The 16937-nt window shown below is 40.7% G+C and overlaps 1 protein-coding gene across 1 annotated transcript in view; it reads right to left on the bottom strand.

Moving 5' to 3' along the window:
- LOC120755029 (von Willebrand factor D and EGF domain-containing protein-like) overlaps nucleotides 1-16937 on the bottom strand; it is a 178168-nt gene that overhangs the window by 37783 nt on the left and 123448 nt on the right. Inside the window, 4 exon segments of the mRNA XM_040069525.1 lie at nucleotides 604-699; nucleotides 2993-3088; nucleotides 3907-4002; nucleotides 11816-12700. Coding sequence (XP_039925459.1) covers nucleotides 604-699; nucleotides 2993-3088; nucleotides 3907-4002; nucleotides 11816-12700 — 1173 coding nt within the window.

The raw sequence follows: 16937 nt of genomic DNA, 5'->3' as shown, positions 1-16937 counted from the left end.
TGAGATACTGGGTCATTGAAGGATTCATTCATGTGACTTCTGCAGCACAGGAGTGAGAAGCCCAGGATAGTGTTAGCCTCAGTTTAGAGCTGGGACAGGCATTCAAAATCAGGTCCTTAATCAGAGCAATATTGGATCAGATTTTTGAGCAAGGATCTGATGGAGTCCTGCAGAAGTCTCCCATCCACAACGCTTTAGGGTGGTCAAGTAGGGGACACTGTGAGCCCCATTTGAAGGTAAATTATCACCTGGCTCTGAAACACAGCATAATACACACCACAGGGTACCAAAATGAACAAAGTACTTCCATGCTTTAACATTTAATTGAATAGTTGCTGGTTAATGATGTCACTGACTCAGGCAGTTTTAGAGTAATTATTTAGTTACCATTAATGGCATCACCGGTAAGTTCTTTCTTCTTCCCAATACCATCAGGAGCAATAAAATACGGATTTATGACAGACTACAACAGCAAAGGAGCACACATAGATATGACAAGGAGAATCTCTGGATATATTTCATGTGGAGGTAGGTAATGTTATAGGTGATATTTGTATTTTGAGCCTGGGCCCTTTATCAAAGTGATAAATAGAACTTTCTTACCTCTCTGGCACTGTGGCCCATAGAAACCAGAAGGACACGAGCACGTATTTGGCTGTACACAGACTCCTCCATTCAGGCACACAGGGTTGCACACAGCTGGATGGGAACAGAAGATAACTTTATGAATCTCTGATAATGTTGAACTTTTTAGAGTAGGGACCCTTGTACTGCTGCACATGTCATTAGAATTAATATTTCTAGTGATACTGTGAAAAGTTTAATGCAACTCTTGCAGGTCAGTTTTGCTGCAGTGTTTATTCATGGTCGACGCAGTGGGGGCATTTCAGTGGAGTGTTAGTATAGCTTGGGAGATGAAATAGACTGTAATTTAATGTAATAATTTAATTTATTTCAGATTCATTCCTTTGATTCACACAGTTCATTTATTTCTATTCCAATATTCCCACCAAGCACAATCCCAAGGCAGTAAATGTAGTCAAATAAAATACACCCTGGATAACCTGGAGAGGAGAAATTAATTGTTTGCTGCTTTGTCTGCATTCAGCAGAGCATTGTGGCATTTCCATGGAACTTGAATAGGTGTGCACCCAAAAACCTGTTTGTTCTGCCTCATTTAAATGCCAGTTCCCACAACACATTGGCTCATTCATCACCAACAAAGCCACTGGCTGAGCTCCCTTTGCCTCTTTATGTATCTGTTATTACTCTAGGTGATACAACAGGCACTAGGAATTAAAAGCTGTCTTGCATATTTCTATGTGGCAAGTGCCAGGCTGTTAAAAAAAACCCAAAACTATTAGAATTTCAAATTGATTTAGAAGAGAAGTCAGTGTGTGAAGAATAAGGAATCTGATAAAGTTTTCATTGCAAAGCAGAGTGACACTTTAAACCTTTTCCCTTCTGTTTCCTTTGTCTTTCAGTATCTTGTAGAATAGCCCATTAAATAAATTAAATGCATTTAATCTTAAATAAATTAAGGGTCACTAAAGTATTTTAGATGAACTAAAGATGAAATAAAATGCCAATTTGGAATAAGAAAAAAAAAGGTGAAATCATAGTCTAGATGAGAGGCTTTTCTGACTGAGGAGCAGTCACTTATGAAGTCAAAATGGATTTAATTCATTGCTCAAGGGGAATTTGGTTTAGTCCTCTCATTGTCCTGGCTAGTTCATAGATGTCCATAGTCTTGTCAGTAAGTCAGTGTTTATATTTCCAATAGTAAACTTCTATCTCTCTCTTTTTTTTTTTTTTTTTTTTTTTTTTTTTTTTTTTTAATTCATTTTTATACCTGTTTTCTTTCTGAGATTCCTATCATAACACTTGAGGTGGGAAACCCCAGCAGTGCCCACAAAATATTCTCTGCCAGGCACACAAAACAGTGCCAGAGAGGTGAGTCTGGCAGCCTTTCACCAAAGCTGTCAGCAGACAAAAAAATTCCTGTTGCTGTTATTCTGCTCTGGAAGTTACTGCTACTGTTGCTTGTTGTCTGTCCTTCTCTTGTGATGATTCTGTTTAAAGCCACCCCAAAATAAAATTGCAGAACTCCTCGAGAAGGAAAAGCGGAGCTTATGGGCACCAGAATAGCAGTGACAATCTCGTCAATTCCTGTGGATCACAGCTGGGCTAATTTACCTCTTCAGTAGGTCTGTCATTTTAACACTTACAGGAAGAGCAATCTCCAGGAGATGGAGGTTAAAATGACATCTCTCACCTTCCAGGAAAGGTAATGTAGGCTGAAGGTGTCTCAGACATTTAATATGCACCGTGGCAGAGGCAGACTGCCTCTGGAGCCTTGAGGTCTGGCACTAACTCAGGTAGTCCTCATCTTTTAATGTTTCACTATTTTGCATGGCTTGTCCCAGGTGAGTGCCGTAGTTTCTGTGCCTTTGGAGAAAATATCCACCCCAGCTTTTAGGAGTTTGCTCCTGAGCTGCGTCTGTTTAAAACTTTGAGCCCTGACTAGAAATAAGTACCTAGTTCCAGTCCACATCTTGTCATTTTGTACTGATGGGTGGAGGTGGCTTTTTTCCTGAGCTCCCACACTCCTGTGGATACATTTTGTAGGTGCTCTGCTAGTGAGAGATGCAGGCAGGAGGCGCAGTGTGAATTCTGGTAGCACAGCATGCTAAGAATTAGCTCCAGAATCACACGAGCTTAAAAAGCTGCAAAAAGGTTTGGTTTGTAGGTTCCCTCTATAAAATCCTGAGATTTAGGTAAACATCTAAATTTAGGAATACTTACATAAACATCTAAACTTAGGAACAGTTACATAAACTCAAGGCCTTTTGAGGTTTTGCCCTGTACTTGGCCTCCTCTCCTTAGGCTTTAATTCTCTCAGCAGCAATTCCCAGACTTAGCCCTGAACTGTGGGGGCACCACAGGGATTTTGGGCAGCAAAGGGTGGGATCAGTCACTGCCAACCACTCACCTGTCTCACAGGAGGGGCTGCTCCACCCATGCCTGCATTGGCACTCATCTGGAGACACACAGACCCCTCCGTTGTGACAGTGCCTGTTGCACACCACTGGAAAACACACAAAAGATCAAAATCCCTTATCACTAACAGCGTTGCAGATCCTAAAGCTGCCCTGTTACAGCCGGTAACTGATAGTGTGAGTCCAGGAGGTAGACTGAGGGTGGAATCTGTCCCTTTCCTTGATTTGTTTTCCCTATTAGAAGGCATTCACCTAAATTTTTTTGCTTTTTAGGTATTCCAGCTACTCATCTTCATAGATAAAATTACATTCCTCTCAAGGGCAATCTGATATTTAAATAAGCAGTGAGGTCAGTAATGATGGAAGTGCACGTGTTTTGCTGATTTAGAAGGGTTTGAAGGCTGCTTTTCAGATATTCTCTCTATTGAACCTCTTTTTATACTTGTATTGCATGAACCTCTTTTTATACTTGTATTGCAGAGTAGCATTACTCCTGATAAGAATTGCTGGTGTTTTGTGTTCTCAAAATTAGCATTACTACATTCACTCACAATCTTAAACTTCAGAAATATTACTATAAATAACATGCACTTTTTTCCTTCTTCTTTTTTTTTTTTTTTTTTGTTTTGTTTTGTTTTGTTTTTCAAGAAGCAATTTTACGAAGAAAATGTTGATTTAGATGTGCATATTTTTACATAATGCAACAAAGCTGCTGGTAAATATATGCTCTTAAGTAGCCATGGTATTACTTCAACGTGTTATCCTTTGCATTCCATAATCACTTTAAAGGGGAAATATAGGGGGGAAAAAAAAGAAAAAAAGAGAAAAGTTTTTTTTTTTTTTTCTCTTGTAATTTTCTGCTAATTAAAATATGTAATGAAGAAAGCCCGAGTGGGTTCGTACATACTTGTCTCACATCGAGGCCCTACAAATCCATAAGCACAAGAGCAGGTGTTCTGGGGCAGACAAGTTCCTCCATGCTCACACGGCGGCTCACACTGCGCTGCAAGAGTGAAACACGAGGGACAAAATTGCAGTTCACATATTACATTCTCTGTGGTCACGAGCACAGCGCAGGTTACTCCTTTCCCCACCCCGTTTGATTAATCCAGTGAGTAATTTGGCTGAGGAAAACACTGCAGGATAGCAGCGGGTATCACGTTAGCAATACAGCACTAATGAGCAGCTGTATAAAGTCTGCAAGGGAATGGTTTTAACATAATCATATTTAACTTCTGAGCGTGCACATTTTTGAGTAGATATTTTGAAGGCTAGCGATGGATGAAGTACAAATGCACTTACAATTCAAGACCTTGCCTATCCCTCTCTACAAATTTGCCTTGTGGATGGTCAGTAAGCCTTAACAGGTCAGAACTCACAATAAAGCAGAGATTGAGTGTTTCTTCCTTGTAGGAAAGGGTTGTGTGAGGATTTGTCAGCAAAATGGTAAACATTTAAGCAAAAATGTTAATATTTAATGAGTAGCATGAGCTCTGCAGACAAAGTAGCAAATTAGATAAAGACTTCTTGACTTATTGCAGTATGCAATGTAATTCTGCGGAAGAAAGAGGATGAGTGTGGAAAGGTCGGCAGCTCCTGAAACAAGCTATTTGCTGAAGGCATGCTTGTTTTTCAAATGTTGATAATTTTGAATCTAAAAGCTTTATTGTACAGGGGCCTTGGAAATTTTGGACCCTCAAACCTAAGATCTAAGGCAGGTAGCTGACAATTCTCTTTGTAGCCCTCTAATAAGAGGTAATTGCATATGGCAAACTCAAAAGAGGAGCAGGAAGCTTATTGAAGAAACAGGATGATCACTGAAGGGACAAAACAGTCACAGAAGGGACAGGATGACCACTGACACTTGAAGGAAAAGCTCTGCGGCAGGAGCAGAGCAAGAAATGAGTGCCAGAGGCACCTCATGCCTCTGGAAAAAAAAAAAAAGACACCTCACATAGCAGAATGAAAAATATCTTCCCTTGTGTGTGGGAAGTGAATGCAGAGAAAAATGTTGTACTTTGGCTCACTTCACTGGCAGAGTTTTGTCTTTTATGAAGGATATGAAGCTAAGCAAGGTTATTCCAAGGAAAAAGCAAAATGAAGCTAACGAGACCTGAAACAAAGCATCTTTCATTTTAAGTATTGTTACAAGGGAAGAGAACCTTAATGCACCACATTTTGTTCTAAGGCTGGAAAATGGGCGATGGAAATAGAAAGCTAAATGGAGGACTAATTCATGGGAAGCCACACAATTTAAATGCAGTTACTGTGTTGAGGACCTCCCCATCTCTTGTGATTGTCACCAAGCTATGGAATATGAATTTTGCCATCCCCCCCGAAAAATAATGGAAGCCCTCTCACATTTTCCAATTGCAGTAAAAAAGACAAACTCCAAGAAGGTGCTTTTAAATAAACCATTTTGACACAAAGAGCTTTGAAGAAATTTATTTGGTATTTAATGGTGAAATTTCCAATGCTGCATTATATAACTGTAGGGTTTGACCTTCCTGAGAATAGAAAACTTACAAGGTGTATTTTAGACCCATACTGTACATGCTGAGAATGTCATTAAGCTAAATTTAGTTTTGATTAGGCTATAGGGTTTAGACATTTGCAAATCAACATATGCTTAGCTGAAATGCCGAGTATATATATCTGTGGAAAAAAACCCAAAACTCCCTCCAAAACCCAAAAAAACCCAAACAAACAAACAAAACCAAAAGAAAAAGAAAAAATAAAAAAGAAGGGATAAACCCAAATAATCTTTGCCTGGACAACTAAATAGATTTAGATCGTTTAGATAGGGTATTAGGATGAAATTATTAGCTGTGAAGAAGATAAGACATTGGCACAGGTTGCCCAGAAAAGCTGTGGCTGCTCCATCCTTGGAAGTGACCAAGGCCAGGCTGGACGGGGCTTGGAGCCACCTGGTCTTGTGATTTCTTTGCAATTAGAAATGAAAAGCAGGTAGAATTTGTTAATAATGCCTCTGTGGAGGTAAGCGGGTTACAAGACCCGGGGAAAAATGTACCACTCTTTTTAAAGCACATTAAATGTGATTGCCTTTCCTGTAGGATGATGGTTGCATAAAGCCTCCAGGTGCCTGAGTGCTGTGCCAAGCACGGTGACATTCAAGCATATTACGCTTTATTTCAGCGTGGTTTGTGTGCAGCGCTCAAAGTGTGTCCGTGTGAATGGAGCCCTTTCCATCTGGCCTTTGCACATTCCGAGATGCATCTGAACTGTCAGAAGAGAACATGGTATTTTGGATATTAAAACATGTAGCTCTTGCGGTGACATTTAATAGTAAAATGTTTAGAACTGTTCTATTACTGGTGAATAGCAAGAGATAAAAACTGAACACTGGCTCCTCTGTGAGAGTGAGAGTAATATTCACTTAAAAGACATTTCCCACTGTAATAGAAATATACTGTTTATGTCAAGTTCTTTTCCCAAACTTCTATCTTTCATCTCCTGAAATGAATATTTTTTTCCATGGGCATTTGCTAAATTGTAGAAAGGTATTGCGGTGTTTTTATACTAAGCATTTTTGGATAGGAAAAAATAACAGCAAAGAGGAAAACATTGCTGCAAATGGTCAATCTTGCTGTCAAGTGTACGTATGTTTATGCTTACAATTTAAAATCTGGAGGTGGAAATGGAGAAGTGCATTATTGTTTTCTTTGAAAAGGCTTTTTGGGAAATATCCCCAAACTTCTATTTTCCATTAAAATGAGATCATACACTTTTTATAAGTTTCTCTGCAATAACTTGAGGGGCACTCAGGAATACCAGATGCTGTGCTGTTTCCCTGATTTTCCATAGCCTAATCAGCAAACATCTTCCAGGACAGTGTTATTGCTTGGCATCTCCACAGTGAGTTACTCCCTGTGCCATCCACACGTGAGGCCCTGGGTCTGTTCTCAGGTTTGGAGCTGTGAGAGCATTCCCTGCTTAGAATTTTGCACAAAGTCAGATCAGGACAGACTTCACTGAAGGGGAGCGTAGTCTACCTCATTTCATTGTGCATTATTTATTTCCTTTCAAAGACACATTAACCTAACTTCCTAAATGTGCAGATGAAGTTTTAATGTGTTCAGCACAAGGGAGGGGTGAAAAAAGGGAAAGGAAACTTCCTAGCTTGTTGTTTTTTCTTTTGAAAAGCTGTGGACTGAAGCGTTTCTTTTGCATGTAAGATACGCAGATAAATGAAATGAAGCATAGGATTAAAGCATGTGTTACTGCAATTTAATTAACTCATTGCATATTTAAGTAGTCCAGCAGCGTGGAGCCTAGTTGTGAGAGGAATGTCCATCATAGCAACTGGAATATTAACAAGAGAAATTTGACTGAATAAATTAGGAATACAAATGCAGACACCAGCGCTGGTTAGGTTGTACCAATGCTTTTTGTTTCGTGAAATGTCAGCTGAGTGCTCATCCACAGCCAAAAAAAGCCAAGTAAAGTGGTACGAATCATTAAGAAAGGAGCAGAACACAAAATGTCAGACTGCATTATATCCTGTATCCACAGTGAACTCCATCTTAAATACCATGGGCAGGTCTGATCCCTCAGCTCAGAAAAGCTACAATAAAAGTGGAAAAGGTGCAGGAAAAGATGCGAGGATAAATGAACAAACTTACAGAAGAGCTTTTGTAAAAAGAAAAGTGAATATATGTGGTCCTTGTGAAAAATTTTAGGAAAGAAAACTGTGAAATCAGATGTGACCTGGAAAGGGTGACCAGGATGAAGTTCCAAGGCACCACCTTGGTCTTTTGGAATATGTGATCCATAACTTCTGTGAAGCTATTCCAGACAGTATCCCTATATCTTTCCCACGTACTGCCGGATAAATGCAGTTGGCAGCTCTTGGAGATAGGGAAAGGACTTCTGGTTTGATATGATAGACCTTTTTGGGTGTAAAATATAAAAAAAAAAAAAAAAAAAAAAAAGAAAAAAAAAAAAAAGAGCTGCCCCAAAAAATTTTTTCCTCTCTTCAAGAAGCTGTACGTGGTGAAGTCATAATGCACTCCCGACTACTCCATCTCTCCTGTTATTTTGAAAATTATTTGGTTTGAAAAGTGGTTTTGTAATGTCAAGGCAAGGTTGTGTTTAACTCTTGAGCAAAAAACATGACTCCCACTGTTCTAGACTTCCTACTGTTCTAGATTCCCCTTCTCTTAAAAAATACTGTACAAAACCAATAAAATATTCCAGATTTTTACAGACTTCACCCTCTTAAGAATATTTTTGTAAAGTATTATAACTTTATCTTTCACAGGAATGCTGAGGCTCTTTTGTGACTGCTGAAATACCAGAAAGATACCAATCCTTAACTGTCAACCTAATCCAAAATGGTATTAAATAATTGTCAGTATTCTCTGAAATGGAGACTGAATTTTTAATGGTACAGTTTTAGTGACCAGACACTCTCTATTAAAGAAGCCTGGAGTCAGGAAAACAAACAAAAAAAAGGGATGTCTGGAAATTTGGTTTAAATTCTTACGTTTCATCAGTTTTCAGGTCTAGCTCTCTCAGAAAGAAACCCAAAAACAACACCCAAATCAGAATTTTTCATCAATTTCAGTCCTGTTATTGAATGGAAAGGAAGTGTTCCACCTTTAGGGCACCCTAAGGAGCTCCAGGAGTACAACAGCTGCTCTCAGGCAGTGCCATTATGCACAGACCCTGTGGAATGAGCTGAACCCAGAGAAATTACAGCATTTCCCCCTTTTCCTTGTCCAGTGGAGGCAGCATCTTGGCAAGTGATGACCTGTGCACCTTGGTAGGGTGGGGAACAGAGGCAAGGAGCTGCTCTAGGGTGACCACCAACACCAACAAATGTTTCAGAGTGTTAGCCCCAAAGGTTACAAATCACTGCAGCACACGTGCCACTTGTAACACACCAGACAAAATGCCAGAAATGCTCTGATTGCAATCCTGTTTGGGCTCGTTCTGCGTTATTACAGGGCTAGGATTTTATTCAACTGGCACACGGAGCTGAAATGTGTGAAGCTCTGTTTGTGCTCTGACACTATTGCAGTGCTCTTTGCCAGGTGATTCGTGCTGTCCTGAAAACTGCTAGAAGGGGACTGTAACAATGCACTGGTTTTTACTGCATATATCCTTGGAAACAGCACTCAGAGTGAAAATTAGGTATTTAGCAACCTCCCTCATCACCGGAGGAATGCTTGGCTAAGCTTACTCCATAAATGCCAGAGAGCATCTTCTGCAGGAGAAAATGTGGGAGAATCCAGTGGACTACAGCGGGCCTTACCTCCCCTTATTTATTTTTTATTTTTGTATAGGTGATGCTGACTGTCTCCAAAACACTGCTCTGAAATGAAACTTTTAAAGCTGGCCTGTTTGCCTGGGAAGTCTTAACATTAGGCTACTAATAAAAGGTTTTATTGCCTTTGTGCATGAAGGAGAAAGAGCTAAAGAGCCTTGAGGAACTGTTTCATGTCCCCTCACCTGCAGGGTACGTAGCTGCTGACAGAAGGAAAATAATCTGTAATTCTTATTACCCCAAAGCAGGAGGAGCAAAAACAGGGTTCTGCTTCTGACAGACAACGCAGATGTCAGCAGCAAAGGGAGTGATCCAAATGGAAATTTGCTAAAATTGTCTGAAAATATCTCAGTTTAGATGACGGAATACGAGCCAAACACACTGACATTTAGCTGTGTTCTTGCAAGAGAGGGGAGGAGGTTACACCTGATGGTCCCCAGGAGTTTCTTCCATCCTGTGGTCCTGTGAGTCTGTGACCCTCAGTGCAGGGTGACAAAGCAGAGGGACAGCACATCCATCTGAACTGTGACAGGGAGAATGAGGGCCTTGTCCAGAGGGATAATAATACTAAAAATATAAAACCTGTTATGATATACTTTAGAAAAGATATTTGTTTTCATGATGCTGCTTATGTTTTTTGCCTACTTGTCCTCTAAGCCTGGTTTTGAATCTGCACATTTGGAAAAAAAATAGTATTCTACCATAACACACATACCACTTGGTAAAGTACTCCTTATTTTAGATTATTTTCAGACATTATTATTAAACAAAAGTCATATCCCCTTTTAATACCCCAAGGTATTAAAACTTGCTATCAGTAGGCCGGTTCTTTTATCTCGAATTTTGATATTAAATAGGATGGTGACAACTATCAATAGCATCTGAGTCTCTTGACATTTTTGCTCACTTGCCAAGGATGTTATGTTAAAACCTGGCGATTTTGCAAATGTTGGTCTCATCTAAGCTTTGATTTTTTTACCCCCAATATTTGTGCCTCCTGTTCTCAGAGGGCACTACTGTCTTGGGGGGAGCTGGTGGAGTGTGGGCATCGCTGATAGCTGAGGCTATGACAGGCCTTAATCCAAGAAATTACCCTCATTTTTCAACCTCATCTGTCATGATGGATCGCCTTCATCTGACATGGGAAGAGACATCCACGGCTGGAGGTACAATGGGCGCTGTTCACAGCGCTGGCTGTGCTCCAGGGTGCAGGTGTGCAGGGGGGCTCAGGATGGAGAAGAAAAGGGAAGGGACAGGCTAATTATTGAGTCAGGTGTCATGGTCAGTGACAACAGACAAAAAAGGATGTTTGTGCATCGTGTCATCAAGCCCTGAGATGCAGAATGATGTTGATAATAAAGTATTTCATCCTAAGGACTCTCTGGGGAGATTTTCAGTAATATCAGTAACTGAAGAAAACATCTCACAAGTAAAAGGCAGAGGCAGATTCAGATTTTAAGGTAGATTTATGTTTTAAGGACTCTACTGATGGGCCTACTAAACACAGAGCAGCCTTGTGACCGTAATGTGAATATTCATATATAAAAGGGTGTGGTCTTTTGAGGAGAGGCCTTTCTGTGACCAGACTTGCTTTGAGCTCCCCAGTACCAGAACCTGTTTGGTGCTTTTCCACGTCTAAGTATAAAACAGAAGTTAAAGACAAAGCTCCTTGTGCCAAGTAACTCCAAATCTTTTAGGAGGGGTGTTTCAGAAATGTACAAATAAAGAAAAAAATGAAGTGCCCAAGATTATAGTAACCCTACCTTGTACATTTTGTACTGTATCTCCAACAGTGCTCACTGCTCTGTGCATGAAGGAGGAGAGACCAGACAAGAAAGAGAGGAGAATGAATAATACAAATACTTTTGGTTTGTGTGGTGGAAGGCCAGTTAAGGTATCAGCTTATCAGAGGGATGTCAGCAAATGGTGTGATTTATGATAGCAAAGTCAAGGAATTCATTGCTTCAACAAAGTGCATAATCCCATTGTTTTATGGAGGGATTCTCAGGTGCCTAATAAGTAACACAATATATTGTGAAAACCCTTCTAGTGCTGTACATTTCAGGTGACAAGTTCAGTTCCATATTTAAGATACTAGATAGATATTTACAAGTAATTTTTTTAAGAGATTAGAAAAATTAGTTTTTCCTAGAATGTGTTGTATAGAGAAGTAGAATCAATTTTAGTCTTTCTCACAGAAGTTTTATATGGTTCTGAATATGATGACTTTAGTAGAATGAATCTGGCATTAAGCAAGATTACAATCTGTAGAATGAATCTGGCATTAAGCAAGATTACAATCTGTCCTTGGTTTTAACAGATTAGATGGTATCAAATAAATATGTCATTTTTGTAAGCAGAAAGAGCCGTTTCAAAGGTATAGATTTTATTTATTATTTTGAAATATAATTTGTTTTGAAAACAGAATGGTCCCAGCCACAAATATCTCCAGATTTATAATTAAAAAAAAAATTATATTAGAGAATTATTAGACTTGGAGTTAGTTATAAGAGCATTTCTCCCTTACCTTCACATGTAATTCCATCACCGCTGTATCCAGGGGGACAAGGACCACATTTAAACTCCCCATCTTCAGCTGGCTCACACCGCACACCAGTGAAACACGGCAGATCAGCACACACCACTTTGTGGTGTGCCCCACCGCTGGGTTTTGGCAGCTCCACAGCAGCCCTTGCTCTGCTGAACAGCTTCCTGGCTGCTGTGGTGGGTGCTGGAAGCCTTGCTGTGGGAGCAGACCCTGCTGGGACACCAGCGCTCTGGGAGGCCGCATCAAGGGAAGGACCTAACAAACGGTGAGGTGAGGGGATGCGTGTTGCCAAAGGAGATGCTCCCGGCTGCTCTGTTGGGAAACCCTGGGCTGGTTTGCTCCTCAAGACTGCTACTCGACTGGGCCATCTCCTGGGAGAATAACCCTGCCTGGAACGAGCCTGTGACCTTGCAGAGGATGAACCTGCATTCGTGTTGGGATGAGGAGGAACAGGCTGTGGTGTAGTTTCTTTGTGCTGCTTCAAATGGGGAGCGGGGTGGGAGGTCACACTGACAGCTGGGGCTCTGGGCTCTGGCTCCTCCTGCTGAAGGGGTGTGAGCGTGTTGCTTCTTTTCTCGAGAAAAAGCTGTTTCTCAGGCGCTGTGAACTCCATGTCAGGTTGTTTTTCTGGTGATGTCTGAGCCTGGGATCTCTTCCTTTCCATTGTAAGAGATGGAATGTGAATGACTGTGGGGTTTCTTTCCAGAAGGAATGTAATATCTTGCTTTGGAATTTGGGGCTGGGAAAGAAGGGAAAACACATTTCTTGATGTCTTAGATACATCTTCTTGGTGAGAGCCTCTAGCACCTTCACTATTTCCTCCAGGAAAATCCACGTGGCTTTGGAAAGACCTTGAAGGAATATCTAGGGCAGAATGAAGATATATATATATATATTAGCTAAATTTGCTGTTCTAGAGTTGAAAGGAATCACAGTGAACCTTTGGGTTCAGAGCAAACAACAGAACATCAATTCTAGAAGCAAAAGAGTTAATTATCAAATATGCTACAGGGAGGTTTATGCTAAGGGGCTTAGAAATTACGTGGGGTTGTCTGCTGTGGGTGACAGCAGCACCGATGCACAAGGAACTGCAGTGATGGCACCCGAAGGGCGGCGTTCAAGAACCAGATGAAATATATTTTTGGTAGCAAGTCTCAGGGAAGGTCAGGCATTTGAGTTGCAGTACAGGGCTGAATTGCAGCCAAGCAAAAACTTGTCATGCTGGTTTACTAATTTCGGTTTACACTAGTCCATGAGGTTTTGGCACTGTGCACATTCTTTTTGTGGCGAATCTTCCAGTTCTTGACCTCCTGAGCCAAGATTTGCTTCTTATTACCTGCCTGTACTGCAATGCTGTGCTGGGAAATGCTCTGCAGGGCATAGCTCAGAACATTTTCATTCCAGCTCTTTGAGTGAAGGAGATGAAGAAGAAGCATTGCAGTTTGGCACAGACAGATGCTGGAGATGGAGAAACACACAGCGCCAACATGGCCCTTGGCAAGGTCGTGTCCTGGAGAGGCTCCAGCGCCGTCACACCAGTGGGTGACCCTGGAATGCTTCTGTAGCCCTGATGGCAAAGGGAAGTTTTAGGAAAGCTTTTAAAGGAGACAAATGGAAGGGCTTTGCTGGTGCTGTGTACAGCTCCCTCCAGACGTGAAGAGCAGCGTGTGAGGGAGGCGGCTGGTTTGTTACTGTCACCCACTCGTCCCAAAGCCAGCCGCCTTTTCAGCTGTGTAAGGAGGGATGATAGATGGGCAGAGGGGACTCTGCAAAGGGCCTTGAAAGTGGAGACGAGTAGTTTGAATCAATACTTTCAGGAAGATTAATGGCCATCTGCTGACGCTAATGAATGGAAGAGGCTATTTTTAACCGGTTCTGGCATACTCACTCTGTAGGATATGGAATATATTGGATCCTGAACAAAACCCCTCGCTTGGTTCTGGGGTTAACCCCATGCAGGATGTGCCTCTTTCTTTTAAATATAAATATTAATCACTTTCTAAAAACTCCCATTGATGGAGATCTTAACCACAGTTAGCAAGGAAAAAGATTCAGATGCTTGGCAAGGGTCAGATGAAAGTTAGGGCATTGACTGGACCAAGGCAAATCCTGGCAGCCAAAGTAGAGTTTATTTGGCTGATAAATAGTGTCATTTTGCTGGCAGCTGATGAGTTTCTATTGCTCTGAAGCACGATGTTTTGGAGATTTACAATGGTACTGGATCGAGCTGTGGCCATCAGCAGATAAATACATGGTATTTAGTGGAGTAGAAGTCAAATACATGGATTTCAGTATCCAAAGTAAGGCTGGTGAAAGATGAGGGACACCGAATGGAAGAAGAGGGATGATGGAGCAGGAGGATGTCAGCAAAAAGAACATGTGAGGATAAGAGAAGTCAAAGGATTTTTAAAAATGAATGAGTGAGAGAAAGATGAAAGAAATATCTCCACAGAAAATTATCAGTAGTAGATGATCATTATAGTCCCTAGAAAATTTGATTCAGGGACCAGAAATCAACAGGAATGACAGTAAAGGTCTGAACGACCTCTCTGACAAATTTCCAAAATGAGCCCCGATTATAGCTTTGAGCTCCTTCCACTGTGTCATAATTAAATGGGTTTTCCTCTCAATTAAATTTGAGTAACTAGTAAGGGGATCATACTGACTACTTGAAAAAGGGAAATCTTTTATTTCTTTAGTAGATGATAGAGGTGAGACACCCATCCTTCAAAAAAACTTCATCTTTCCCTGTATAGAGCAGCATATTTTTGGAGTATTTCTATGATAAGGTAACTTTTACATCTCAAATACTACCAATGAAGAGTAGTGACACATTTTTGTTGGTTATTCATTATGAGATATTCTTATAAAAGTCCCTCAGCCACTCTGTGGAGGTGACTAAACTTCATAAGTTGTTGGTGTCATTCAAGGGTGTCGACTAGAGTGTCCTCTCAGCTTTCATTACTTCAGATTTTTGCTTATATTGATAGTGTGCAATTTAGTTCAGATAAGAAAATGATAGATTTTTTCTGGAATATTTGAAAATTTCTTTCTGCAGCCTTCCAAGTATCTAAATAAGCTAAAACAAAGAAAGCAAACCATAAGACTGCGGACTCAGTTGTCTGTAGTCAGCAGCTTTCTCAAATCCTGCATTACTTCAATTTATTTTCCTTGCCATTGATCAATATCTTCAAATGTATAACCCATTATCAATGCAAACCGTGAGTGTGTGAATCTGTTTTTCCCTGCTTTTCCAGTATATGATTGCACATTGGACTGGGTGAAATCACCAAAAAACCCCAACAAGGCGAGCTGTTCAAGGTTATAAGATGGAACAAACTCACGTTTTCAATACCTGTCAGTACTTCTGCCCGTACTAACGGGGAAATGTGCAGCAGTGGAATAATTGAATCTATTTGTCACAGAAGTAGATAAGAGAGCAAGATGCTGCTGCTCTGCTCCAGCTGCACATGGCAGGACCTCTATCCTTATTGATGGACTGCCCCACTGTAAGCGGAGCATCATTCCCCAATGGATCAGGTCCCAGAAAGACAGATTCCTCTGTTGTCCCCCGTCTGGGGAAGATTAGAGCAAGGGTGACAGAGAGCAAATTTCTGAGACACAGGTTTAACATCCCTCATCCAGCTTGACACCAGGACACTTTCCATCCATGTGGTGCAGGAGTCCCCCAGGCTGTGAGCTTCCAGGCTCTGGTTCTCCCAGGGTTTCACACTTGGCTCACAAATCAGAACTGTCACAACCAGTCCCTGGGTCTCCGGTGCCAGCACTGTGTTGCTAAGGCACAGCAAATCTGTAGTTGAGGAGGATCGAGGTCATTCCGAAGGGAATAAAAATGACTGAAGCTGGTGGAAACAGCCATTCACAGAGAAGGTACTCGACATCTCTTAAACCCAGGGTGAGATATCAACATTCTGAAACAGAAATATATTTTTTTCAATATATTTTTTTGCTTCTGAGTTTATGGTTTCTTTGATTGGTGGGGTTTTTTTTTTTCACATGTACAGTCTTTCAGGAAAAGACCAGATGCAGATTGAATTAAGAGAAGTCATGTCCTCTTCTGATCCCAACTATTTCTGCTCCTGGTGAAGCAGCACACATTTCACACCCTGCCTAGAACAGCATGCACCAGGCTGTTCACCATATTCCTTGGTGCTGTTCCCCCACATCTTTGCTGGGCTTAGTCTTACACACATTTACACTGTTCTGCCCAAGTCATGTCCCCGTCCTGACCAAAACTGGCAGCTGACACTTCAAACACGTGCTTAAGCTGCCTGCAGATACCAGTATTTATCACCTTTCCATTGCCGTGCTTCTCTTCGCAGCTATTAGAGTTAGAAACTTACTTTTGGGTTTTAAATAGGAGTATGACTTTTTATTTATGTAATGACTTGAGCGTCACATAATCTCAAGTGCTTCTCTCTTTTTCAATCTAATAAAATGCCCCAAACCAATTTACTCTTCTGGTGAAGATTGGCTCCTTCTCCTTAACAAACTCCTCTGGCTGTGGCCATTTCTGCCTGTCACTTCAGGGGATTATGGGCACCTTTAATTCTGCTCATGTTACAACTCCTTCAGAATTCTGTGAACAGTTTAAGGATTCATTATTAACACAATTCAATAAATTTACAATTTGTGTAGCTTTAGAGCTATTAACATTTAGTAGTACCTGCTGTCCAGCCCATTTCTCATTCAGAAGAATGTTGGCAGAGAAATGCTCTTTTGACATATTACATTGTGTGGGTCATCATTTAAAATTTGAAACCTCTTACCAGCACATAAATCTTATTTAAAATGTCAAGAGAGAACAGAAAAATTTCACTGGCCTAAGAAGTCTTGTTACCAGAGTGCTAAGGATATTCCCATTTTCCTTAGTATGTTTCCACGTTAATATCTTTTTTCTATATTTGCTGAGTGAGAAAAGGGAAACAAGAGCAGCTGTCAATAGCATGATTCAGGAAAATTATGTTTTTTTCATCAATTATTAGTTTCCTTTTTTATATTATTATGTTCTGGCATTCCTTTCTTCTCTACTCAGAGTTTGTTTAATGCCTAAATCTCTTGTTTTGCCATCCAGTCATAC

Source organism: Hirundo rustica, chromosome 7 (assembly GCF_015227805.2).
Source record: "Hirundo rustica isolate bHirRus1 chromosome 7, bHirRus1.pri.v3, whole genome shotgun sequence".
In the NCBI taxonomy this organism is placed as follows: domain Eukaryota; kingdom Metazoa; phylum Chordata; class Aves; order Passeriformes; family Hirundinidae; genus Hirundo; species Hirundo rustica.
Note: the sequence above shows the minus strand (reverse complement) of the source record. Positions and strands in the feature narration are given on the sequence as shown.